Raw genomic sequence first — 26,139 nt, forward strand, 5'->3', positions numbered from 1 at the left:
GTATTAATTGATCAGCACCTAGGACACATAGGTGGACACATAGGTACTACAGTAATAGGGTATTGGGCAGGTGGGAGGGGGGTGGGAGGCAGGTATATACATATATAATGAGTGAGATGTGCACCATCTGGGGGATGGTCATGCTGGAGACTCAGACTTGTGGGGGGAGGGGGGGAAGGGGCATTTATTGAAACCTTAAAATCTGTATCCCCATAAGATGCCGAAATAAAAAAAAGAAAAGAAACTTTCTACAATTTCTCACTGTGCTTAAGGATATACATTACTGATCCCTATCTACTTTTCCAGCATCATATTAAAAAACTGTCTTTAGTCTAATCATACTGGCTCTTTTATTTATTTTTGTGAGCTCTCTATTTAGATATACCCTTTATATATTACCCTCTGTGGCCGGAATGAATCTACCACTCACCATCTCTTCTAATAAAATTAATAAATTAAAAATTACTTTTTACTTTTCAATCCTTAGTAAGGGCAGAAGATGAGTATAAATTTTTTTTTTGATAAACACATACACTACCAATAAGAAGGAAATTGGAAGCACACCCAAAATGTTTATATAAATTATACAAATATGTTATACTGTATGAATACGTTATATATATTAACATTTCAAAATAGACAAACATTAGAAATTAGGAAGTTTAAAAACAAATATTAATATAGGTTCTTCTGACAATCTCTTAATTGTTTTGCATATGCCTAGAGATTTGTGAATGCTACTTTGGAAATTATTACTTTAGACAACAATTTTACACATATCTAAATCTTTATTAAATAGCTCTAATCCATGTACCCCTATTTCACAACGCATTCTCTAACACCTCAATTCAACTTTTTAAAGGGGAAGGCTACTATATTCTTTCCATGTACATTATTACAGATTCTCACATATCAAGAACTTTTGTTTTTCTACAATTGGAAATCTTTATTCTCTTGTAATATGAGAAACTATCTTGAAAGTCTGGTAAAACAAACAGCACTAGCCTGTTGAAGAAGTACTCTCAGATGAAGACCTCTTCCGGGTAGGGCTACAGTTTGTGCTCTCTGATGGTCGCTGGGAGGGTTTATCTGAGGTTGGCTGGGAACCTGGAGAGATAGGAAAAGATAGAAATGATAGGAAAATTCAAGCCTGAAAATAACATCAAACCCTTCTGTGTTAAAACTGTATCATTTACTTGCTGCCACAGCCATTCCCTGTAATAATATGACTTGTAAGCTGACAGTAGGAGGAAAATAAGCAGAGGATGATGAACCACACTAGAAGTTGCCATCAGAATTTCACAGGTCTCATGTTCATAACTTCTCCTGTTATGTTAGCAGAGGGAAAACTAATTTTAATGGAAGAATGAACAGAATACATGATTCAGTTTTTACGTATTATGACTGTGAAATATTACAATATTAATAAAAATTACTAGCAATATTCTAATCAAATCTATTCCTTATTACTGATTAAAATTCATCACATAAACTGTCAAGCAGGGGTAGGCGCGGTGGTTCATGTCTGTAATTCCAACACTATGGGAGGCCAAGGTGTGAGGATGGCTTGAGGCCGGAAGTTTGAGATCAGCCTGGGCAACATAGCAAGTCCTTATCTTTACACACACAAAAAATGACAAATAGGCTGGGCGCTGTGGCTCACGCCTGTAATCCTAGCTCTTGGGAGGCCGAGGCAGGCGGATTGCTCAAGGTCAGGAGTTCAAAACCAGCCTGAGCAAGAGAGAGACCCCGTCTCTACTATAAATAGAAAGAAATTAATTGGCCAACTGATATATATATATAAAAAATTAGCCGGGCATGGTGGTGCATGCCTGTAGTCCCAGCTACTCGGGAGGCTGAGGCAGAAGGATTGCTCGAGCCCAGGAGTTTGAGGTTGCTGTGAGCTAGGCTGACGCCACGGCACTCACTCTAGCCTGGACAACAAAGTGAGACTCTGTCTCAAAAAAAAAAAAAAAAAAATGACAAATAAAACTTACAATGCAATTTGTTAGGAAGAGTTGGTGTGAGAAAAGGTCTAACCTGAGCATTTCATTTAATAGAATCAGAGATGAAAAGTAAAAGGTCGAACCTTAAACCCACATCTCCTATCCAATTCACAGAAGTTATTTTCACATTCTGTTTTTCCTCTATAGCAAATTCTGGAAGAACTGGTGACTGATTTATCCATGGAATAGAATAAATCTTTTAATGTTGTATACTTATGGTTCCTTGCCTATATACATAACAGCTAATGAAGATAAAAAAACTCAATTTCCCTTCAAAAAGGTCTCATACTTTCAGCAAAATTCTAAATCAATTCAGCATAATTTAACACATCTCTTACTCAAGAGAAAAATATGATGTTCAGGTAAGATTATTTTCCTGAATAAAATACACTTGGTTCTGACACTGGATTCCTCATCATCTAAAAAGCCAGCTGTTGAGAATACATAATGAATGTCCACCTTAATGCTTGTCAAAAAACTAGTAGCACTCTGAAATGTTCGCTTTTAACTTGAAAAAAAAATAAATTACAAATGAAAAGCCTTATATACAACTGGAGGCATAAAAGGCATAAGAAATCAAATACCTGAAGACCAGATTTTTAAGATCTGCCTCTAAATGAGAGTTAATGCCCAAATGAAGAAGTGACTAATTCACTGAAGGATACCTTAGGGACAGAAGAACTTAATGGAGCTAAGTTTCTAATATTTCCCTTTCTCCAAGAGAAATAGTAGACCATGAGCTTTGTTTTAATTGAGTAGTATCTTAAATCACATTACTGTAAATAGTCTTTTAGTAGGCTGCTGGCAGCATTGCTCACGTGAGACAAAAGACTGTGTGTTGCTATGTGAAAGCAACAGTTAGACTTTTTGGGAATGAGGACTGATGTAAAATCTATTCAAGAAGCAAGACTGTTTATTATTAAGTCTTAAAAACAGATACAAAAAGGATCTTTAAAACCAACAATACGATAAATCCCGCTAGAGTGTAGTTCAGATAAGATTTCCACTAAAGAACTAAATATCACAATATAACATCTAAGAAGTAAAAGCCCAGGCATCAGTGAAGATTTAACTATAAGTATGAATACTGAAACCTTCATATACTTGACAGATATATATATATACTTCCTAGCCAATGAGATACATAGCCAAGATAGAAGACAACAGTGGCCAAGAAGCTTGAGATATCATTCAACTGCTTATCACCATTCCTGATGAACGGGCAAACAATCATAGAGTACCAGGGAAAGAAGGGGTTTGAGAGCACTTTTCATAAAGTCTTCTTTCTCAGTCATAAACTAACATTTATTCACTTAATGAGTACAGTTTATGTGCTCAGTACTGTGCTAGACATTGTGGAGGTGGGGGAAGAGATACAAAAACAGTAGTATAATAGTCTCTGCCCTTAAGGAGTTTTTTTAGGGTGTGTATATCATTATGTATTACATTTCAGGTGGCTATTTGTGCCATCCGTTCTTGAGTTCTGTCTTCAGTTCCTAGGCTATTTGGTAATGTTTCCCAAATTTCTTGGTCATCTTCAAGAAAGTCTTGATGAAGGCTTCAACTATACCTTTGATCATCAGGATATCCTGAGAATCACCCTGCCTGGCCTCACCCACCTCAGGGTAAAAGAGGGTACAGGCACTTTCTTCAAAGCTCCTTCTTTTGGTGGCATCTGGAGCTGCAGAGGAGGCAGTGGGAGGTGGAATGGGGGTCAGATCCCCGGAGATCGTTATTGGCAGCATTGTACAGCAATTCCTGAGAAACTGAAACAATTGAGAAAGAGATGGCTTAGCTCACTTGGCTTCTGAGCCACTTTTCATTTCCTGAAAGTAATGGAAGCCAGCAGCCTATTTTTAGGATTTAACAGGAGATTGAAATAAAACTTCATTCAGAAAGGTTCTCATTTTTTCATTTTTAAAAGTCTGTTTGAATTCCCTATTCATTCAGAGCAGAGCTGTTCTTAACAATATTCCATATTTAAAGAGAATACAAGTTGTATCCCTGAGATACAGATCTCCATGGCTTGGTAATCATCAGTTCTAGAACCTTATTTCATTTAAAAACAGTGCTTATGGAAGGAGTAAGAGGATGAAGATACCTGAAAAAGCATTACCTAATGATGTAAAGTAACCAAGTTTAAGACTGGAAAATGATGCTATAACTTATATGCAAGAAGTAGCAACTTGTTAAAGATGTTCAAAAGTATGTTAAAACTAGCCCAAACAGCAGAAATCATATGAAATCCGCAAACATTATCTCCAATACTGCCAAAAATAAACTGTCTTATAATTGCCATTTTGCACTGGGTGGGTAGGGAAGAGCAAGACAACGTTCAGAGAGAACTAGCATGTCCATTTCAACAGAGACCAATATATATTTATGTTACCTAACTTAAAACAGAATGCAATGCAGAGTTGAGTGTGGTGGGGTTTTTAAGTACATGAACTATGGAATAAGGCATCCTGGGTTTGATTCCTGGCTCTACTACAAATTAAACTAGAGATCTATGGAAGTAAATGTGCCTGAACTTTGGTTTCATGAAGCATTCTAACTCACAGTGTTGTTGTGAATCCCAAAATGAGATAATGTAATGCAAAAATCATTTCATCAAAATGTTTTATAAATATTAGTGATTATTATATATGAATGGGCCCCTAAGGTTTATCATAGAAGTTTTAGACCATATATACTTATGTCACCAACAGGCTTAGGATAACATTCAATATTAAAATAAAAATAAAAGAAGACTGGGTGCAGTGGCTCATACCTGTAATCCTAGCACTTTGGGAGGCCTGAGAGGGGAGGATTGCTTGAGGCCAGGAGTTTGAGACTAGCCTAAGCAACAGTGAGATTCCCATCTCTACAAAAGAAGAAAAATTAGCCAGGCGTTGTGGCATGCACCTGTACTTCCAGCTACTCCGGAGGCTGAGTCAGGAGAATCACCTGAGCCCAGGAGTTTGAGGTTGCAGTGAGCTATGATGGCGCTACTGCACTCTAGCCCAGGTGACAGAGCAAGAGTCTGTCTCAAAAATAAATAAATAAATAAATGAAAATCAAATATGAGCAAGAACTTATGCCCAATTAGGTAACTGGACTAACCTTAAATATCAAGCACTGATCTTCAACATAAAGTGAATCCAATTAAAGAGTACTACTAAGGTAGGAGGTACTCTAGGGCTGGTAGGTACTTGCAAGATAAGAAAAAGTTCCTCCAAAATGAATCTTCTAATACACCGATTGTTCACTATAGCTTCCCCAGAGTGAGCCCAAGAGATGAATCAGAACTAGAAGGTATTTGGCTTTCTGTTCAGTTTTTTTTAACCAGAGGAAAAAATAGTTTTCTGCTTCCCCTACATTGTTCTTTCTGTTGTTGTTTCCATAATGTGACAAATGTTTGCTCAAGTCTCAATAGCAGTCATTTTATATCTGCCTGGAGGGATGTGTGAAGATTATCTACCCTTCGAAGGACAAGAAGTTTGTATGTATTCTAGTTCAAAAAAATCTCATACTTCCTCAAAGAATACACACAGAAAACACCTATAATCTTAGAGAATTCCCATTTTTTTTCTCATTTCAATATCCTATAAAAGTAGAATAATTAAGTACTTCAGAAGTAAATAAAGGAAAATCCTCATTTTCCGGGGGTTCCCATGTATACACGTTAAATGAATTTGATAATTTTCTCTTTAAAAAAAAGCAGTAAATAAAGAATATAAATGGGAATTCCTCAGTTCATGAAACTATTGGGTAAAACACTACTGGGTGCCTCATCACTCCGATGATGACAGCTTCAGAAATATGTTTAGAAATTCTATACACATAAACGAAGAAAGTATAAATTATAGATAAGTTGCAAAAGAAAATGTATCTAAATAAAATTGGACTTCACCATAAATTGATTATTGGGGAGGGTAAGTTCTTTTTCTTTGGTTGGAAATAAAGGCCTTCATGTAAACAAGGCAGACTACTAGTAAGGAGAAAGACTGAAAAAGAGAGTATTATAAATTCAAATAATAGAGGGAATTAAGAATTTTTTAAAAACTTAGAAATGTGAAGGAGCCTTGAAAGTGGTTTTGATTATAGACTCTCTGGACTTATTTGGCCATTATTTGATGAACTTCTAAAGATAAAAACAGATTTTGGAGAAACACTTGTCAATTTAGACAAAAAAGGGGAAAGAAAGGTGGTACTTTTATAGCAAAGATGAAATTGTGGAAAGAATGTCAGAAAGTTGAAAAAGGAAAAAGGTAACTGGAGTATAAAGAGATAAGAATCTGAACAGAAACAAATCTAAGATAAAAATAGGAATATTACTTTTTCAGATGCCTGGGGTCTGAAGATAAGAGTAAAATGGGCAAAGATATCAGAATAGAGAAAATTCCCACTGATAATAGTGTCTGCAGTGGAAGAGGCATTCCAAAGAAAACAGGAGAATAAAGATTCATCTTAACTACTTTACTGAAGCCCTGAGTATTGTAGGCTGAAAAAAAAAAAAAAAAAAAAAAAAAAGGAACTTCCCTGATGCCAAATTAGCAAAAGAACACAGTTAATGAAATCAACAGTTGGTTAGATAAAATATATATTTTTTTAGTCTAAATAAGCAGGCCGGGCGAGGTGGCTCATGCCTGTCTATAATCCTCTCTCACTCCGAGAGGTCGCGGCGGGCGGATTGCTAGAGATCAGGAGTTCGAAACCAGCCTGAGCAAGAGCGAGACCCCGTCTCTACTATAAATAGAAATAAATTAATTGGCCAACGAATATATATAGAAAAAATTAGCTGGGCATGGTGGCACATGCCTGTAGTCCTAGCTACTCGGGAGGCTGAGGCAGTAGGATTGCTTGAGCCCAGGAGTTTGAGGTTGCTGTGAGCTAGGCTGACTCCATGGCACTCACTCTAGCCTGAGCAACAAAGGGAGACTCTGTCTCCAAAAAATAAATAAATACATAAGCAAGGTATTAAAACTTTTGTAACTTAATATAGTATGAATTTTGGTAATATTCTGTTGTCAGTACGATACCAAAGACCCCAAGTAATTGGGAAATGGTTTAAATGAGCACAATGTCTGATGTTTCTGCTAGAAATATCTTTTGGTAAATTATGAAAAAACAGATTACGTGTGCTAAATTCAAATGGTTGCTACCCAGTAGTCAGTTCGAAGATGTTATCAATTTATTTTAAAATAATATTTTAAAGTATTTTCTAACATTTAAATCATTTATTCCCACCAAAATTAATGTTACAAAATTAATATTACAAATCACATTACAAAAGTTTAGTTTTAAAAAAGAAATGCCTCTTTTATTATTTATAAGTCATGGCTATTTGGGAATGTTTGTTAAACATTGGCTGAATCAAAACTGGTTGTAATTAAAATGGCCGCTAAAGTAAAAGAATATGAACACAAAATACCAAACTATTTGGAAATTTCTGATCAAGTTTTTTGTTCCCAGATTCAAGTTCTGAATTCTTTGCTATGGTTCATAGCAAATAGCAGCCATAGAAGCTTGATGTGAATGAGCTGAATTCTGAGATAAAAGCTGGTTCCACAATAAAAACAGCTGTTTCCAATTGTGGGAAATACGTTTACAGAAAGCCATACATTTTATCTGACTCACCAATTAAATCCACTGTAAGAGGGAATGATTCAGAGCTTGTGCTGGTGATTTTTAAGCAAAAAATTCTGTGTTTTTCTTCCTCTAATTAGGATATTTCTCATAATGCCCAAATCAAATCATTCACTGAAATGGAATTCCTCTGGAAATTCCCAGAACTGCACTAACCACACCACAATCAATTTTCTGCTTTCATCTCTACATGCGCACACTTCTCTTATGGGTTTACCTTTTTTCTATCAATTTTAATTTCTTTCTTTTAACTGATACATATTTGTACATATTTATGGGGTATATGTCATATTTTGTTACATGCATAAAATTTATAATGATCAAGTCACGGTATTTGATATCCATAACCTTAAGAATTTATCATTTTTATGTGCTAGGAACATTTCAAGTCCTTTCTTCTACCATTTTGAAATATACAATGCAATGTTGTCAACTATTGTCACCTTACTCTGCTATCGAACATTAGAATCTACTCCTTCTATCTAACTGCATGTATGGGTGTATCTTATAACTACAGTAATCTGAAAAACACTAGAGTAATTGTCTAAAATTAGTATATACTGATCAACGCTCATACTCTTCAGTTAAAAACAAAACTCAGTATTCTTTGCTTCAACCAATACGCTTTTACAGTAAATATATTTTTTTTAAACAAAAAGATTTAGTCCCCATTTATCCTTGGGGGACAAAATATTCAACAACATTGAGTGAATCAAAGAATGTATAATACTCAAGTGCAGTAAATCACCTACAATAATGTCCCATTGCCTGCTTATTCTATCTCTTGTAAGCTACAAATGCTAAATGCAAAATACTTCATGCTACTATTCTGCCCATTTTTGTAATCAGGTTGCAAGTTCTGTCATATGCAGCCAGCCAGTCAAATATGCTGAAAAACAGAGATAGAATATCTGACATTCCAGGTCAGAAATTCTTTCTCGCGGCCAGGCACGGTGGCTCACGCCTGTAATCCTAGCACTCTGGGAGGCTGAGGCGGGTAGACTGCTCGAGGTCAGGTGTTCGAAACCAGCCTGAGCAAGAGCGAGACCCAGTCTCTACCATAAATAGAAAGAAATTAATTGGCCAACTGATATATATATAGAAAAAATTAGCCGGGCATGGTGGCGCATGCCTAGAGTCCCAGCTACTCGGGAGGCTGAGGCAGTAGGATTGCTTGAGCCCAGGAGTTTGAGGTTGCTGTGAGCTAGGCTGACACCACAGCACTCACTCTAGCCTGGGCAACAAAGTGAGACTCTGTCTCAAAAAAAAAAAAAAAAAAAAAAAAAAAAAAAGGAATTCTTTCTCGCTAGATCTATTTCATGTCTACCTAACATACATAAATTAATTAAATACAATCACGTGGCAGGATTGGGTAAAATCAGGAAACCTGGCCTTAAGTATATAATTTCACCATAATTTTATTTGCATCAAGCCAATTTTATGTTAGTTTATAACATTTAGTATAAAACAGTATATAAATTGGAAAAATATGCTAACCACAAGTACATAATTTATAAAATGATTAGAGCTGTTACTCTTTTTAATGAGTTATGAGATTTAATTTGTTTACTTTAAAAATGTTCAATAAGTCAGTTTGAGTCCCCATCTTTGAAACAAGTGGAGAAAGGTTAAATGCCTTGCTCCAGGCTCTATATACCTGTGCCCCTGATCTGATTCCATTTATTTTCCCGAAAATTGACATCAACATAATTTATCAAATATGCCTGTTTTATCCAACCAACACTTATGATACAGTCAAGACAAATAATAAATAATCTTTGTTATTTTTTCCTTAATCAGTTAACAGTTTGAGAAGTTTTAATTAACAATTTGTATTTTGCTTTTTAAAAAACTTCAACTTGTTATATTAGAATAATTCTTCATTTATAGGAAAGTTGTAAAGATAGTATAGTGAGAAAATTTTCATAAACCTTTACCCAACTTCTCCTAATGTTAACATAACTATGATACATTTGTCGAAACCAAGAAATTAACATTGGTATAATACTATTAACAAAATTCCATCAAACAAGTAATTGGGCAATTGAAAACAAAAAGCCCCCACAAAATTCTAGCCTTTGTTCAGATTTCATCAATTTTTTTCAGTCATGTCCTCCTATTTCATGGTTCAATCTAGGATATCACATTGTATTTAGTTGTCATGTCTCCTTAGTCTCCTCTGTTCTGTAACAGTCTCTCAATCCTTCCTTGTTTTTTCAGGTCCTTAATACTTTTGAGTAATAGTATTGGTCAGATATTTACAGATTGCCCTTAAATTTGCTGTTTTAAATTTTTTCCCCCTGATTAGACTGGGGTTATGGGTTTTTGGTAAAAATACACAGGAATGAAGTTCCCTTCCTAACACATTATATCACGGAGTACACAATATTACCGTGCCTTATCACTGCTGAAGTTAACTTTCCATGTGGTTAAGGTGCTTCTGCCTCTTCACCATAAAGTTACTATTTTTCCCTCTCCATACTTTGTTTGTGAAGTAACTAAGTCCAGCCTATATTCAAGAAGCTTCACCTCCTGAAAGGGGATGATCTACATATATTATTTGGAATTCTTCTGTAAGGAAGATTTGCCCTCTTTCTACCATAATTTATTTAGTGAATCATTTATTTATATCAGCATGGATTCATGGATATTTATTTTTTAGGTTCTAATCAAATACTCTCATCATTTATTTTGTTGTTTAAACTGTTCCAGCTTTGGTGATTGGAGATGTTTCAGAATAATATTTGTCCCAAGGAGACGGGCAGAGTGGCTCAGGCCTGCAGTCCAGGCTACTTGAGAGGCTGAGGCAGGAAGATCCCTTGAGCCCAGGAGTTTGAGGTTGCAGTAAGCTATGATGATGCCACTGCACTCTAGCCTACGTGACAGAGCAGGACCCTGTCTCAAAAGTAATCATAATAATGATTATAATGTCCCAAGGGTAATCAATACTTTTATAATACATGGGATATAGTAAGAAGTTTTTTGGGCATTTTAACATCATACCACATTAATGTAAAATGAATCTATCTTCAATTTATGTATGGAAAATCAACTAAAGGCTGAGGAGACCAATGTAAAATAATATGTAGTTAAGCTGTCTCTATTTTACTTGTATGTATACTTTAAAAAAACAACTTGATATTGAAGTAATCACAGATTGAGGAAATGTAATTATTTCTTTAAGAGAATTCTAAAGAATAACAAAATATTATAAGGAAGAGTAAATAATAAACCAGTCAGAATTGCTACAAAACAGTGAGAAAAAAACAGCAAAATTTAAAGGTGTAAGAGTTTTAATTGTTTACATTTCTTCATTTTCCATTCACTCCTCAGACTCCAGAAATCTAATACTTGGCTACTGCTCTCAGATCACAAAAGACAACCTAACTGTCAAAGCCAATCATCCACATTCATCTCTTAATCAACAGAGTGTCTGTAACACTTGACACTTTTGACTAGAAACTCCCTTAAGAAACTCAGTATATTCACCCTAAAAATTATTTCATCTCATGGCTTCAATAATCACTTATCTAAAATTTTTAACTTCAGGGTTGACCTATCCTTTGAGCTACAGATCCACATGTCCTACAGAACAACACGGAATCCAAATCTATTTTCTTCCAACCTTCTCCTTTTGCATACCTCATTTCACTTAATCACATCACTATTCAATCAATTGTCCAAGAAATGTACCTGGAAGCCATTCTAAAATCCTCCCCCTTTTTCTGACTTCTTATCTGCCCCTTCTGAATGTCTTTTCTATCTCTATCTTGCTTCAGGGCCTCATAATATTTTGTGGGGACAGTTTCCAAACTGATCTGATCACTTTTCTCTAATCCATCCATCACATTGCTGTCAATGTAATCTCAACAAATTATTCCTCTTCTTAAAATCCTTACCTTCTTATTGTTTACAGGGTAAACTCCAAACTCTTGGTGTCTTATATAAACAAGAGGTTTTATGATCTCTCCTCTTCCTATCTTTCCAGCCTGATCTCTTGGGTCCTGTATCAGACTATCAACACTGAACTAACCACAGTATCTCATCTCCAAGCCTTTTCAAAGCTGTCTTCTCTGTAATAGTCTTCATCCCTTATTCTTTGCATGTTAAACTCAAAACTCCTTCCCTTATTCTTTGCATGCTAAACTCAAAACTCCTTCCCAGCCCCTTTTTAACGAGTCCCTCACTTCTCTGCTCCCCCAAATGCCTTGTGAATATCTCGATATTGGGAACTATCAATAATTTATGTGTATACACGTCTGTGTAATCTGCAAAATTCCTTTAGGACAGAAATTATATCTTTTTTTTTTTTTTTTTTTTTTTTTTTGAGACAGAGTCTCACTTTATTGCCCAGGCTAGAGTGAGTGCCGTAGCGTCAGTCTAGCTCACAGCAACCTCAAACTCCTGGGCTCAAGCAATCCTCCTGCCTCAGCCTCCCAAGTAGCTGGGACTACAGGCATGCGCCACCATGCCCGGCTAATTTTTTTTTTTTTTGTATATATATATATTAGTTGGCCAATTAATTTCTTTCTATTTATAGTAGAGACGGGGTCTCACTCTTGCTCAGGCTGGTTTCGAACTCCTGACCTCGAGCAATCCGCCCGCCTCGGCCTCCCAGAGAGCTAGGATTACAGGCGTGAGCCACCGCGCCCGGCCGGAAATTATATCTTATTTATAATCATATTCCCCGCACTTGGTACACAACAGGCAAAAATCAATTATAGAGTGTTCCTTAAACAAAATTAAGTCCTCATTTTCAAAGTGATCAAAATAAAAGATATTTGAGCTTGAATTAGTACTTTTGTCTAGTATTTTACTTAGCTAAACATCTTAAATGTTTTTAAAGAGGATACCTAAACCTATTTTCACAGCTACCTGAAAATAGTATATTAAGTTTCTACTAGAAAATCAAGTCACATCTCCATCCAAAAGAGTAATTGTGAAGACGACAGAGAGATTCCAAGATAGAGAGTAATTAACAAAAGAATTTAGATTTGTGATATAATAAAGAATATAGCTGGTATTTGTCTCTGGTTTTAGGGCACAGGGCTTCAAAAACCCTTGGGGCTGGGTGATGTGGCTCTTGCCTGTAATCCTAGCACTCTGGGAGGCCCAGGCGGGCTTTCTTGAGTCACAGGAATGTCTTTGTTATGCCAATGAGGTGACTTATGGTGGAACTAGAGACAACTTCAGGATGGGGCCTAGTCTCCAGAAAGACGGACATGATTAGAGGGCTGAAACTCTGGGCCAGTCCAACCCCCAGGGAGTAGAGGAGAACCAAAGAGCCCAATCACATGGCCAATGACTTACTCAACTGTGCCACATAAGACCCTAATAAAAACACTGGACACTGAGGTTCAGTGTACTTTCTAGACTGGGGCACATAATGATATGTTGGGAGAGTAGTGTACCCAGATTTCACAAGGAGAGGTAATAGAAGCTCTATAAACTCTTCCCCCATGAAACATTGTTCTATACATCTCTTTATTTATTGTTCCTGATCTATATCCTTTGTAATAGAACTGTAATTGTAGTACAGTTGTGTAAGTTCTGACTTATTTTAACAATTTATTGAAATTGAGGGGGTTGTAGGAAATATCAAATTTTTAACAGGCCAAGCAGAAGTACAGCTGGCTTGGAAACTTTGAAACTTGTGATTGGTATCTGAAATGGGGGCAGAGTTGTGATGGACTTTGCTCTCAATTTGGAGTCTTCACTAACTCCAGGTAGTATTAGAATTAAACTAAATTATACAATATCCAGTTGATGATAAAGAATTAGTGTCGGAGCAGTGACCTCTAATAGGTCTTAGTGGTTTCTGCATATCATTTTCTAAAGACAAATAACAAATTCTTATTCTTTTTTTTTTAATTCTTATTCTTAAAGCAGATATTCTGGGATATATTAGACTTCCCTGCTATCTTTCTCATTCCCTGAGAACCCTTAAACCAGGATCACATCCATCATTTTCACTCCAACTCCTGAAATTGTCCTCTTAGGTGATTTCAATATCCATGTAGATGATATATATATTCAACAACCTGTCTATGACCAGCCTGGGCAACACAGAGAAGCCCTGTCTCTACCAAAAAGAAAAAAAAAGAAAACTCAGGTATGCTGATACTTGCCTGTAGTCCTAGCTACTCAAGAGGCTAAGACAAGAGGATTGCTTGAGCCCAGGAGCTTGAGGATGCAGTGAGCCACTGTACTCTGGCCTGGGCGACAGAGGGAGACCATCCTTTTTTTAAGCTCCTCACAACTCTTAAACTGGGACCTCAAATTCAAATGTTCCCCGTTTAAGTAGCTGAAGAAGGCCAGATATAAACACAAAACAGGAAATTGTGAGGACTGTGGCAAACAGAAGAATGCAAGCAGCAACTAAAAGAGGCCTGAAAATACTAAGCCCTAGCCATCGTCATCCAGAAAATGTGGATCGATTATTGCCAGATGTTCTGACTTTTTTTTTGAGGAGAATTCCAAATTTTTAGGTGAAATGTCCAGATTTGTAAAATTTTAGCAATCATATTTTTAGAACTGTGGAAATCATCACAAAGAATCACATATGAGCCAAAGACTAACAGTTTTTAACCGCTATGTTAAATACTGCAATTCCTCAGAGCTATCCCAAGGCTGTTTCTCCCCTCCCCATATTCTTTCCCTAGGGAAAATCATAAATTTATACAGTATGTTTAGTTCTTGTATGTGTTTTTGTATAGTGAGACAGCTCATATATTATTGATAAATACAAGAAATGGCATCAGGATAATATGGAAGTTGTATGGTTCATACATGATTTTTCAAGGCATAAATATTTTGCAGCACAAAACTAGCACCTAAACAGAGTATTACTAATACAAACTAAACACAAAAAGCCATGGAGCAATGCAGTTCTGTTCAAAATGTCATTCATGGGAGGGGAGGCAAGGGCAATATATATAACCTCAACAACATTTGTACCCCCATAATATGATGAAATAAAAAAAAATGTACATTCATCCCATATTCTTTCTCTTGGCTCCTACTGGCCACAGGCTTTCCTCTAAGTGTTTATTTTGTGGTTTCTCCCAATCTTTGTGCAAAATAAACAAGGACAATAAACTAGAACCAGCTATCCCAGGCATTGCTACATTTATCTGCCAATGACATCCTTTTGTGTTTACAATTGAGCAGCTTTAACTCTTTCTATCACCTTCTATCAAGCTACCTTCATCTTTTCCTACAAAGTTAACACCTATGTTTACTATATTTCTTTATTTATTAAGCAATTTAACATTTTTTAAACTGCTTCTTTAAAAAAATTTTTTTCTTGGTGGTATTGGTTACAAAGTTGCATAAGTTTTGAAAGTCTGCTCTCAACTCTTATTTTATCCAGAAGCGCCCTTTTATTTTTAATGAAAGACATTGCTAAACAAAATTTTCCAAAAACTCAAAGTGAAGTGCGCTTATCTCCAGCCCAAACTTCTGTACTGCCCAAACTTCTCTACTGAGCCCCAGACCTAGATATCCAATTGCCTGCTCAACATCTCTACTTGGATGATCTATAGTCACCTCAAACTTCGTATTAAAAAGCAAACTTGTGTTCTTCTCTAAATCTGCTTCCTCCTCCTTCAGTCTCTTCTGTCTCAGTGGAAGGAATCATCAATCTCCAAAATGCTCATACATAAGTCTACCACCACCCTGGCTGAAGCACTATCATCTTATCTAGACCACTACTAACAAGTTTCCTTGTAATTATTTTTATCCTCTCCAATTCAGTGTTAACACAGAAGGGGGAGGGGGAGGGCCGTGCTGGTTGTCACTCTTCCTCCACCTGCTAATAATAATAATAATAATAATAATAATAATAATAATTATAAAGTGTTAACATAGAAGCCATTACTTCTTCGTTACCTATTACTTCTTCAATTGTTAAAGGACATTTTTTAGATGTTACAAACGCATTATCTAGATTTCTTTCATGTCTTTTTATATCTGATTGAAACAGCTTTTATGAAGATACCTAAAAATATTCTGCAAAATAAAGTCCTCCTGAATGAATATTCAGTTAAATTTCACAATGCTGAAAATCTTCAATTTTTGGATTTTTATTATGAGATATACAGGGTTCGTAACATATACTTTCTGTAACATAGAAGCATTTATAACTGGATAATACATAATAAAAATCCTGCCAGGTGCAGTGGTTCATCCCAGCTATAATTCCAGCTACTCAGGAGGCTGAGGTGGGAGGATCACTTCAGGCCAGGAGTTCAAGACCAGCCTAGGCAACATAGCAAGACCTTGCCCCCCCCCCAATTTTTAAATTAGCAGACACAGTGGAGCGCGACTGTAGTCTCAGCTACTCGGAAGGCTGAGGCGAAAGGATTGCTTGAGCCCAGTTCAAAGCTGCCTGACTGTGCCACACTGCACTCCAGCTGGGCAACACAGCAGGACCTCATCTCTATTAAAAAAAAAAATTCTGCACACTAACAGATATCTAATGAGCCATTTCTTAGTACACAAATTGTATAATAGCCATTTTGCATAAAAAAGTCATTTTTCCTGGTTTCCAAAAGTTGTGTAAATTTTTCTTTCCCTGACAATGCTACCTCTTCTCAAAATACAAAATTAAAGCAAAGACATTCCTTATCTTGCTTCTTACATCTAAAGAAAATGGGAACTTTGAAGGTAAGATTACAAAATACATTTACAAAAACAAAAAGATTAAAAGTTCACATGCATGCATTAAGCAATCAGCAGAAAATAATCTATTTCTTTTAACAAACAACAGGCAACAGGGCAACTCTTACCTGTCAAGGTCTGTACTGCCCTTTCACTGGAAGGCAGTGGCTCCTTTCTGTGAGGCCGATTTAGTGAAGTGTCCTGTGCAGAAAAGAGTCCAGGGCTGTCAGCTAATTTCTTCCGGCCACTGGAGTTAGGGTTTGAAACTCTGCAGCTGCCTATTGCACTTGTGAAAAGGTTTGTATGTTCATCACTGCTGGCTGGCTCAGAGTTGGGAGTGAATCCTCCAAGGGATAAACTTGGAGAACTTTCTGAACAGTCAATCTGTAAAGGTGTCTGCAATCCCAAGGCCAATGGACTAGAATCTGAAGGCTCTCGGTGGACCCACTGTTCTTCTCTGTTTATTAAACTTTTTGAAGGAGAGAGATGAGGGCAGGACATGTGACACCGGTGCTTCTCTTTATGTTTATATCGCTCTCCAACAGCATCCTTTCCAAATCGATAGCGCTTCAGAGACTCCAGGACTGATCTTGAAGAGCCAGTATCCATGGAAACCTGGGGCTGTTCAGAGGAACGGTGTTCTCTGTGTTTGTGACGGTGCCTATGTTTGTGCTCAACCATCCAACCATAGGCCATCTCAGGAGGGACACTGGGGTAGGTACTCATGGAAAGGAGGGGAGTCCTGCTGGTTGTAAGAAAGGCCTCCTGTCGAAGTAACTTATGCTTTTTCTTATGGTATTTGGTGGGATTGAGAAGTAAATGACCGGCATGCATATATGAAGGAGGTGGAAGTGGAGTGGTGAAAGAAGGAGATGGAGGAGGTGGATAAAGAGTGGGAGGATACCTTCCATAGTAACCTAATCCTATGGGAGCAGCTGTAAGGGGTGATGGAGAATAAGGCATGCCATAAGAGGGATAGAATCCAGTACTAGAAAGAGGAAAACTAAGGCTGTGCATAAAAGGCATTTCAGCCATTGCCTCCCTCATCTTAGGGGGTCTCCCTCTTTTCTTTTTTAAGTCAGGTTTTCGAATGTAGTGCAAAGGGTCTAAGGGAAAAGAAGGATGGGTATAGAAACTATTAAAGTTGATTCGAAAAATAGTTGGCAGGAGATCTCGGGGGATAAAATGATGACTTCGATGGGTGATCCGAATTTCACTTAGACGACTTATTAGTTCCTCCAGTTCTGCAATAAAGTCTGGATCCTGTCTATTTCGAAGTTGGGGATATTTCTTTTTCCGTTTTCGTTTCTGCCTTTTCATCTTGTCATAGCTGAGGTAATCATGATTCCTGCGCTTACACTTGTGTTTGTGTTTTTCTTTAAGACTGCTTAGGACTGTAGAGGTTTCAGGGGGAATCAGAGAAACATGCTCAAAAGAATGCCTCCTCTTTTTTTGCCCACAAAATTTCTCTGCCCTGTCTGATGTGCTGTTATTATCTGTTCCAATTCCACTATCACTGGGAATGGTCTCATCACTATGAGATTCACTAATTGGGGAAGGAGTAGCTTCTTTTAGAGATGTGAGTTCACTCAAGTGTGAAGGAGAATTTGGCAACAAAGTAGGAGGAGACAACCGCCTCCTCCCCTTTGAGGCCTTTTTCATTGCAAGAGTCTGAATCATACTGCCCTGTCTGGAGTGTAAATGCAAATATGGCACCGAACTGGGTTCAACAAAGCCTGCATCACTACTTACAGGGCTCTGACCTCCACTAGTCCCAGAAGACTGAGAGCAAATAGGTGATGGAAGAATCTCAGAACCACTAGCAGATGAAGGTAGCAAAGGGGGAAGAATCTGCCCTAATGCTGACCCAGCTGCCTGCTGGGCTGTTTGCTCAAGGACAGCAAGGCTGGTAGGGCTACCAGTAAGAATGCCATTTAAGACAGTTTTTGGTTTGCGACCCCTTCTCTTTCCTATGTAAATGGTTCCTTTCTTACTGACATTTATCTGTTGGCCCAATTTAGAGCCAAATGTGGCAGCAAGACTTGATACTGTATTATGGAGTTTGGATTGCACTTTCCCTTTATTACTTGATTCTACAGAGCTTGAAAGAATCTGATTCAACAGTTTCTTTCTCTTTAAAGTTTTCATTTTATTTATTTTGCGGATAATTGTTTTCATTAGTTGTCCATTGTTTCTCTTAGTAATTTTTTTATCTGGTTCCATCTCAAGGTCACTCATACTACAGATACTTGGCCTATGACTGTCATCTATATCATCTGGATCCTGAAGTTGATCCTCGCTCTCAAAAAAATCACTGCTACTTCTATGGTTGTCACTTTCAGACTCTATCTTGCTTGGACTTTCGGTGGCAACAAATGGAGCCACTGACAGTACAGGTGGCTTCATCTTGACTGGTGACCTCATTTGCCTCTTAGGCCTGCCTCTCCTTTTTGGAAAAGGAGACACAGACAGACTTTGTTTGAAGGAAGGAATTTCAATTTCTGGCTGTAAAATCGGAGGTTCTTGTTCTTCCTTAGATTGTAAAGAAAAAACTTTAGAGGCAGGGATTTTTAAAGTCCTTTTGGGTGGACCTTCCAGTTGAGGCATTTCTTTAGATTTAGGTCTTCCTCTTTTGGGCTTATAAATATCAGACAAAAGGTCACTAGAGACACACATACTGGAGGACAGTTTGTGAGTAGCAAAAGACTTATGAGATGGTTTTTCACTATCGGTTAAGAGAGCAAGAGATGGAGCTGTGGATTTGCTCAACTTTGGCAATCGGCGCTTAAGGAAGTCATGATCTACAAATGAAGGTGGTCCAATGTTTTTCATAAACTTGGCCGGCTCAGAATTACTATTTGATAGTGAGCTACAAGAAACATTTTTAAAAAGCTCTGATCTTTCTAAATCTAGCCCTTTTGGAGACCGGCATGTGCTTCTTGCCACCACTTTAGTCCACCGAGGTTTTCTTCCTTTTCTTTTTTTTAACGGTTTGGATTGCAAACTATTACTTAGGCTTTCAGCAACTTGGCAGTGTTTGTCTGATGCAGTTACTGCACCAAGTTTTAGAAAAGGTTTGCTACTAAATAAACTAGTGAAGTTAACAACTGAAGGAGTAATGGTATGAATACTGGATTCAGTAGTCAAACTTGGCTTTTTTCCGAGGGAAGAACTTATTCTTGGAATATCTATATGGGTAGTTTTTGAATCACTTAGCTCTTTGTCGATTCCTTTACATTCAATACTTATGCTGTGACCCATTGACCTATGACCAATGTTCAAGTGGGAACTTTCTGAAGTAAACTGGTTCTTTCCAACAGATTCAGAAATTTCTTCCATTAGTTCTGTGGTGGGACTTAAAAGTAATGGATTAGGAGCCAACTGTGAAGAAGTTTCAGGGAGACTTCTATTTAAAGGATTAACAGATACAGTAGGTGATGGGGAAGGAAGATTGCTTTCTCCTACTGCACTAAAAGGGGATTTAGCTGTAGATGCATCAGAAGCACCTCCCATTTGAAAGTCTGGAGAAGTGCAATATACGGGAGGTTGCTTTTCATGCTTTGAGGTTTCATAAGATCCCCTTTCAATGGATGAGAAACTGTCTTGCTGAATGCACGTTCCTTCATTAAACATTTCTTTCTCCAAATTAATGATTTCTTTTCGAACTGAGAACTTTTCCAGTATACTTTCTTTATTCTGCCGTATAACATTCTTCTCAAAAGTTTTGCTGGTGGCACTGTCTTTCATGGATTCAGAAAGTTCTTGACTTTCATGATTGTTGATGGTTGTACTACAAGAAGCCTTCAGTGGTTCCTGAGTGGGGAGCAGTGCTTCGGCTTTAAGGTTTATGGCATCTTTACTGACCAGTCCTGCCAAAGGACAACTCATTAGTTTCTTTCCAATGTCCTTATTAGCCAATCCCATTGCTGAACTTGCTACAATCTTCTTTGCACAGTCTTTGGCCACTAGGCCAACAGTAGAACCCAATTTCTTTCCCAAGTCTTTATTAACCAGTCCAACCACAGTGCCAAGTCCTAACTTCTTGCCAGATTCCTTATTCACTAAACCTGGAACAATACCAATTCCTAGCTTCTTTCCAGAATCCTTGCTCAGCAATCCTACTGTAGTGATAGTTCCTGGCTTTTTGCCTAAGTCTTTATTAATGAATACCGCTGTGGTGCCAGTTCCCAGTTTTTTCACAGAGTCCTTATTGACCAATCCTACTGCTGCATTAAACATTGGCTTTTTCCCAGGATCTTTAGTTACCAATCCAACTGCTGTGCTGATAGTTGGCTTTTTTATTAAGTCCTTATGTATTATTCCAGCTACCGAACCAACACCTGCTTTCCTGATCAGATCCTTGCTAATCAATCCTCCTGCAGTGCCAGTTCCTAACTTCTTCGGTTTTGTCTTGGAAGACTTGGAGGGAGGACAAGTAGCAATGAGCTGTGCTAATTTTTCTGTCACACTAGTTCCTCCATTAAGTAATGCTCTGTCCTTTAAATCAGGATCCCGGCTACCAACAAGAGTAGGTGGTGTTGCATTAATATAATCTGCCATTTCTGAGTGCACTGGAGATAGCTTCTTAGACAAAGGATTGTTTTCTCCTTGTGAATGAAGATGGATGATTTCTTCAGACTGGCATTCGATGGCTGCAACATCATCTGCTTTCTTGTAAAACTTTGAAGGGTCCTAAAATTTGAACAAGAAAAAGGTTTCAGAGAGAGAGAGTAAACTTTATACCACTTTGGCTTAGCTTTACAATCCAACAAACTAACTGATCACGTATTAGTCTTTAGAAATATCTCTGATATTTTTTGACATTTTTTAAAATGGCATATCAATATTCTCTACTTTCATCTTACTTTTGACTGATTGACTAAATATAAATGAAGCATATGGATGTACTATTTTGGAAAAGAAAAATATTTTTAGCTATAGTATTCCATGATCATCTTTTAAAATAATAGTTCAATGCCTACCTTCATCATTGACTTCAATGATTCCAAACCAATATAGGACAATCCCTAATCTATTTCTATTTATTTAACTTATTCTAGATTATACTATTAAATGAAGAGTCAAGTTCTCTCTTAATGTGGAATATAAAAGACAATTTAAAAAATCATATTTTCTGTAGAATGTGTTTTTATGTAAAATCTTAGAGCTGAAAGCAACATTTAAGTCATTTACTGTAAATTGCTACCAAACTCATAAATCTTCACTATATACTTTAGAAATGAATTCATTACTTCACACAACAGACTTTCTTTTGGAAAACCACCAAAAAGTTCTTCCTAACTATAAAATATTCATGAAAGACTTAAACACACTGTGTTTGTGGATAGGAAGACATAAAAATGACAATTTTCCCTAAACAAATTTATAAATTTAATACAATCCCAATAAAAACTACCAGGATTTCTTTCAGCAAATAGAAAAATTGATTGTAATGTTCAGTGGGAAAAATATATGCACAAGAATATCTAGGAAAACATTAAAAGAAGAAAAGCACAAGGAGATAATCGTACCAACGATTAGATTATTTTTAAAGTCTCAATCTTCAAAACAGTATAGAACTGAGAAATGAAAAGACAAAAGAAACAGAACAGGATAGAAAACATAAAACCAAATTCAAGTATGTACAGCAATATACAAAATCTTTATAAAAGCAAATTTGGTAATAATTAGAAAAATTCCATATGCATTTAACCCTTTGACTCAGAAATGCTACTCTGAAGGTCTATCACCAGATATACTGGTATTTAGAGAACAAAGCTCTAAAATACACTATTTTGTTTTGCTATTTAAATAGCAAAACCCTGAAACAATCCAAATGGTTATTTTCAGATCAGAGGACTGGCTGAATAAATCAAGGTATATCTCTACAATGGAGTACTAAGAATCTGCCAACAAAAACAGAAGAATGAGGAGATATCAATACACTGCTATGGAGTGATCTGATGACATACTGCCAAATGAAAAAAGCAAGATTTAGAAAAATGGTTATAATATACTACTTTTTGTGTAAGAAAACAGGATGGAGGACATGAATAGATAATACCTATCTAATTATATTTAAAAATGAAAGAATAAACCAAAGTAATGAAAACAGTGACCTATGGGGAAGGAAGCAGGGATAGATGTTAGACCTCTACTCTTCTAATTTTTTAGTGTTTTTTACGTTGAAAATGCTTTAAATAATTAAGAAACAAAATTATATCATAAAGAAAATTATTCCAAATCTCTAAATTTTGAATATAATGGGAACAAATATATCTAACTATATAGAAAATTAATTATACAACTACATGGAAAATAAGTATTTTGAATTACGTTAAAACAGTATTTAGACTCCATATTTTAAGTCCAAAAAGATGACCCTTTTAATAAATCTTAAATTGCACCCAGTGACCATGTTACTGGTATAGTTATTTTGAACCTAGATACATGACTGATAGATATATAGATCAAATAAGTAAGCATGTGAATGACATTAGGAACCAAAATTTAGGGAGTAAGAAAAGAAGATACAAATACAAAATCAAAGAAGTAAAAGCCCTGTAATTTTAAGTTGGAATTAGAAATATGTTGAGTCTATCTAGCTCTGCCCAATAAAATGCCTAAAAACATGACGAGCCAGTAGCAATGAACTCCTCTAACACTCAACACTGTGGTCTCTAAATACCATTTCCCAAAAAAAAAACAAAAAACCATTTCCCATTAAAATGAACCAGGGCTGCTGTAGAAATGACTGTTTCAAAACATTAGAAAGAAAATGTAAAAGATGATCCTAGTGACAAATATATGTATGCAATTCTCTTTGTACTAATAACTCTACTTTTTTTGTTAGAAATTTTCCATAAACTGTGTTTATTAAAACAAAGTTCTTCCCAAGAGCAAAGTGAAATATTACTTTTCTGCAACTTTCATTTACTAGTCCACATCTCACTTTCTCGAATCACACAATAAGTCTAATTCCTCTTCTTCTGAACAGCTTTTCATACAATTTAACTCAACCAAGATATTTAACTTCCTGATTCAAGCAGTTTCACTTCTTTCTGGTCATTTTCGGATGGACATGTTTCACTTTATAAATATTCCACTTAACATGTGGCACCTAAAATGAAACACAATACATTCAATACTTGATTGAATTGGAATAAAAGGAACTATTTATTCTTTTGGACAATTTGGTGCAAGGGAAAACTGGCTTGATACTCTCATACACTATTGACATGCACAACTTGAAATTAAAGAAACTCCTTAAACTTCCTTCACATTCTATTAAACAATCCCATTCTTTACCATAATGGTTACTTTTTAAAATTTGAAAATTAAAAGAGTTTATTGTTATAAATATTTTTAAATATATTTATGATCCTTCTAGTTTTAAAAACTACCCTTAAAGGCCGGGCGTGGTGGCTCATGCCTGTAATCCTAGCACTTTGGGAGGCTGAGGCGGGCGGATTGTTCAAGGTCAGGAGTTCGAAACCAGCCTGAGCGAGACCCCGTCTCTACCAAAAATAGAAATAAATTAATTGACCAACTAAAAATATATATACAAAAAATGAGCCAGGCATGGTGGCGCATGCCTGTAGTCCCAGCTACTCGGGAGGCTGAGGCAGTAGGATCACTGAGCCCCGGAGACTGAGGTTGCTGTGAGCCAGGCTGACGCCACGGCACTCACTCTAGCCTGGGCAACAAAGTGAGACTCTGTCTCAAAAAAAAAAAAAAAAAAAAAAAAAATTACCCTTAAAACTGAGGCACAGTGGCTCACACCTGTACTTTGGGAAGCTGAGGTGGACCACTTGAGCCCAGGAGTTCAAGGCCAGCAAAATAGCAAGACCTCTTCTCTACAAATAAGAAATTAGCCAGGCGTGGTGGCATTTGTTTGTAGTCCCAGCTACTAGGGAGGTGAAGGAAGAGGTTCACTTGAACCCAGGCATTTCAGGCTGCAGAGAGCTATGATGATGTCACTGCAACCTAGCCAGGACAACAGGGCAAGACCCTGTCATCCCTCAAGCCCCAAAAAGGAAAAAAAATAAAGAAAGAAATGCAAAGGGACAGGCATTGCGCAGGCTGGTCTCAAACTCCTGGGCTCAAGCAATCTTCCCGTCTTGGCCTACCAAAGTCCTTGGATTATAGGCATGAACCAATGTGCTCAGCTATATGTGTTTCTATTTACATTTCATTACCTGGTATTTTGAATGTCTTGTTACATGACTTTGCTGGCTATCTGTATTTCTTTAGCAGTGAAACAGCTGTTCAAGGTACTGGTCTATATTACTTGTCTAAATTGTGAAGTTTTTTTAAAATTACTAATTTAGAAGGCTCCTTATTACTTTAGAAATAGTCCTTTGTTTCTCATATGTTGCACATATTTTCTCCAATATATCAACTGACTTTTACTTCCTATTATCTTTCTTGAAAAGAAGTTAAAATCTTTTATGTATTCAAATACTTAGGAAAAACTGTACCATTACCTCACATAGTCTATAAATTCTAACAACCACCATATGATGCAATTATTATAATTATCTTCATTTAATAGATAAAGAATAGTTTACATACTGGATAACTTGCTGAAGGTCATTTAACCAGCAAGTGACTAAAGAATGATTTAAACATAGCCTGAATTCATAGTAAAGTTCTTACTATTAAATTACATAAAGTAGTCTTTTTATCTTTATAGTTTTGTTTTCTTATCCTTGGAAAAACCATGTTCTCCTACAGATGATAATCTTCATTACATTTCCAACTAATACTTTTATGGTTTCTTTTTATTTTTACTTTATTTACTATCTTGACCTTTTAAAATATAACCTGTGGCCGGGCATGGTGGCTCACGCCTGTAATCCTAGCACTCTGGGAGGCCGAGGCGGGCGGATTGCTCGAGGTCAGGAGTTCGAGACCAGTCTGAGCAAGAGCGAGACCCTGTCTCTACTATAAATAGAAAGAAATTAATTGGCCAACTAATATATATAGAAAAAACTAGCCGGGCATGGTGGCGCATGCCTGTAGTCCCAGCTACTTGGGAGGCTGAGGCAGGAGGATCGCTTGAGTCCAGGAGTTTGAGGTTGCTGTGAGCGAGGCTGATACCATGGCACTCACTCTAGCCTGGGCAACAAAGCAAGACTCTGTCTCAAAAATAAATAAATAAATAAAATAAAATATAACCTGTAACTGACGGGTAGGGGAGCAGCCTTTATCCCAAAAGGTTATCCCACGCATTTCACACCCACAGATTTCAAATACATGCATTATATATTCTTATTTGTATTTGGGCCTTTTTCGAAACTCTTATGTTTCATTTCATTCATATTTATGCTTATTGCTGAGCCACTAATGTATGACTACTATAATTTCATAATAACATGTTTTAATCCTCGAAAAGACTAGTTTCTTTTCCTTTTGTATTCCCACAGAAATTCATTTTGTTACAACATTAATGAGAAATAACTCAGATTCCATAAAATCCACTGTTTTAATGTGGACATTTCAGTGGTTTTTAGTATATTCACAGAATTGTTCAAACATCACCACTGATTTTAGAACATTAGGCTTTCATTAGGCTCCGTATTTTTGCCTATGTATACTTCCAGATGAACGGGAAATCTGATTGAAAATTTTACAAACTCCAAATGGCTTTAACTTTATATATTTATATAGGGAAAAAAGGTATTTCAACATTTATTTTAGCTCTATAATAACAAAGTAATTTATCTATTTAAGCAAGCATTTTGGTGTCTCTGGATATTTACATATATATAAATCTTAAACATTTGCTATTGTTTATTTCTAAATACTTCAGATTCTGCTGTTTTGTTTTTTTTTTTGAGAC

At 36.6% G+C, this 26,139-nt stretch overlaps 1 protein-coding gene across 9 annotated transcripts in view; it reads right to left on the minus strand.

Annotated features, from left to right (window-relative positions):
- Positions 1–26,139, minus strand: part of ASH1L (ASH1 like histone lysine methyltransferase) — a 208,151-nt gene that overhangs the window by 123,640 nt on the left and 58,372 nt on the right. For 7 of the 9 annotated variants that reach the window (XM_076000203.1, XM_076000204.1, XM_076000202.1 and 4 more), the window contains 2 exons: positions 16,424–20,987; positions 1,006–1,107 (listed from right to left, as the gene is read on the minus strand). In XM_076000203.1, the coding sequence (XP_075856318.1) occupies positions 1,006–1,107; positions 16,424–20,855 (4,534 nt within the window). In that variant the 5' untranslated portion in view covers positions 20,856–20,987. Of the gene's footprint in view, positions 1–1,005; positions 1,108–3,576; positions 3,773–16,423; positions 20,988–26,139 lie in introns of those variants that run through there. The other 2 variants (XM_076000205.1, XM_076000201.1) reach the window with 2 other exon arrangements.

Source organism: Microcebus murinus, chromosome 2 (genome assembly GCF_040939455.1).
Source record: "Microcebus murinus isolate Inina chromosome 2, M.murinus_Inina_mat1.0, whole genome shotgun sequence".
Classification (NCBI taxonomy): domain Eukaryota; kingdom Metazoa; phylum Chordata; class Mammalia; order Primates; family Cheirogaleidae; genus Microcebus; species Microcebus murinus.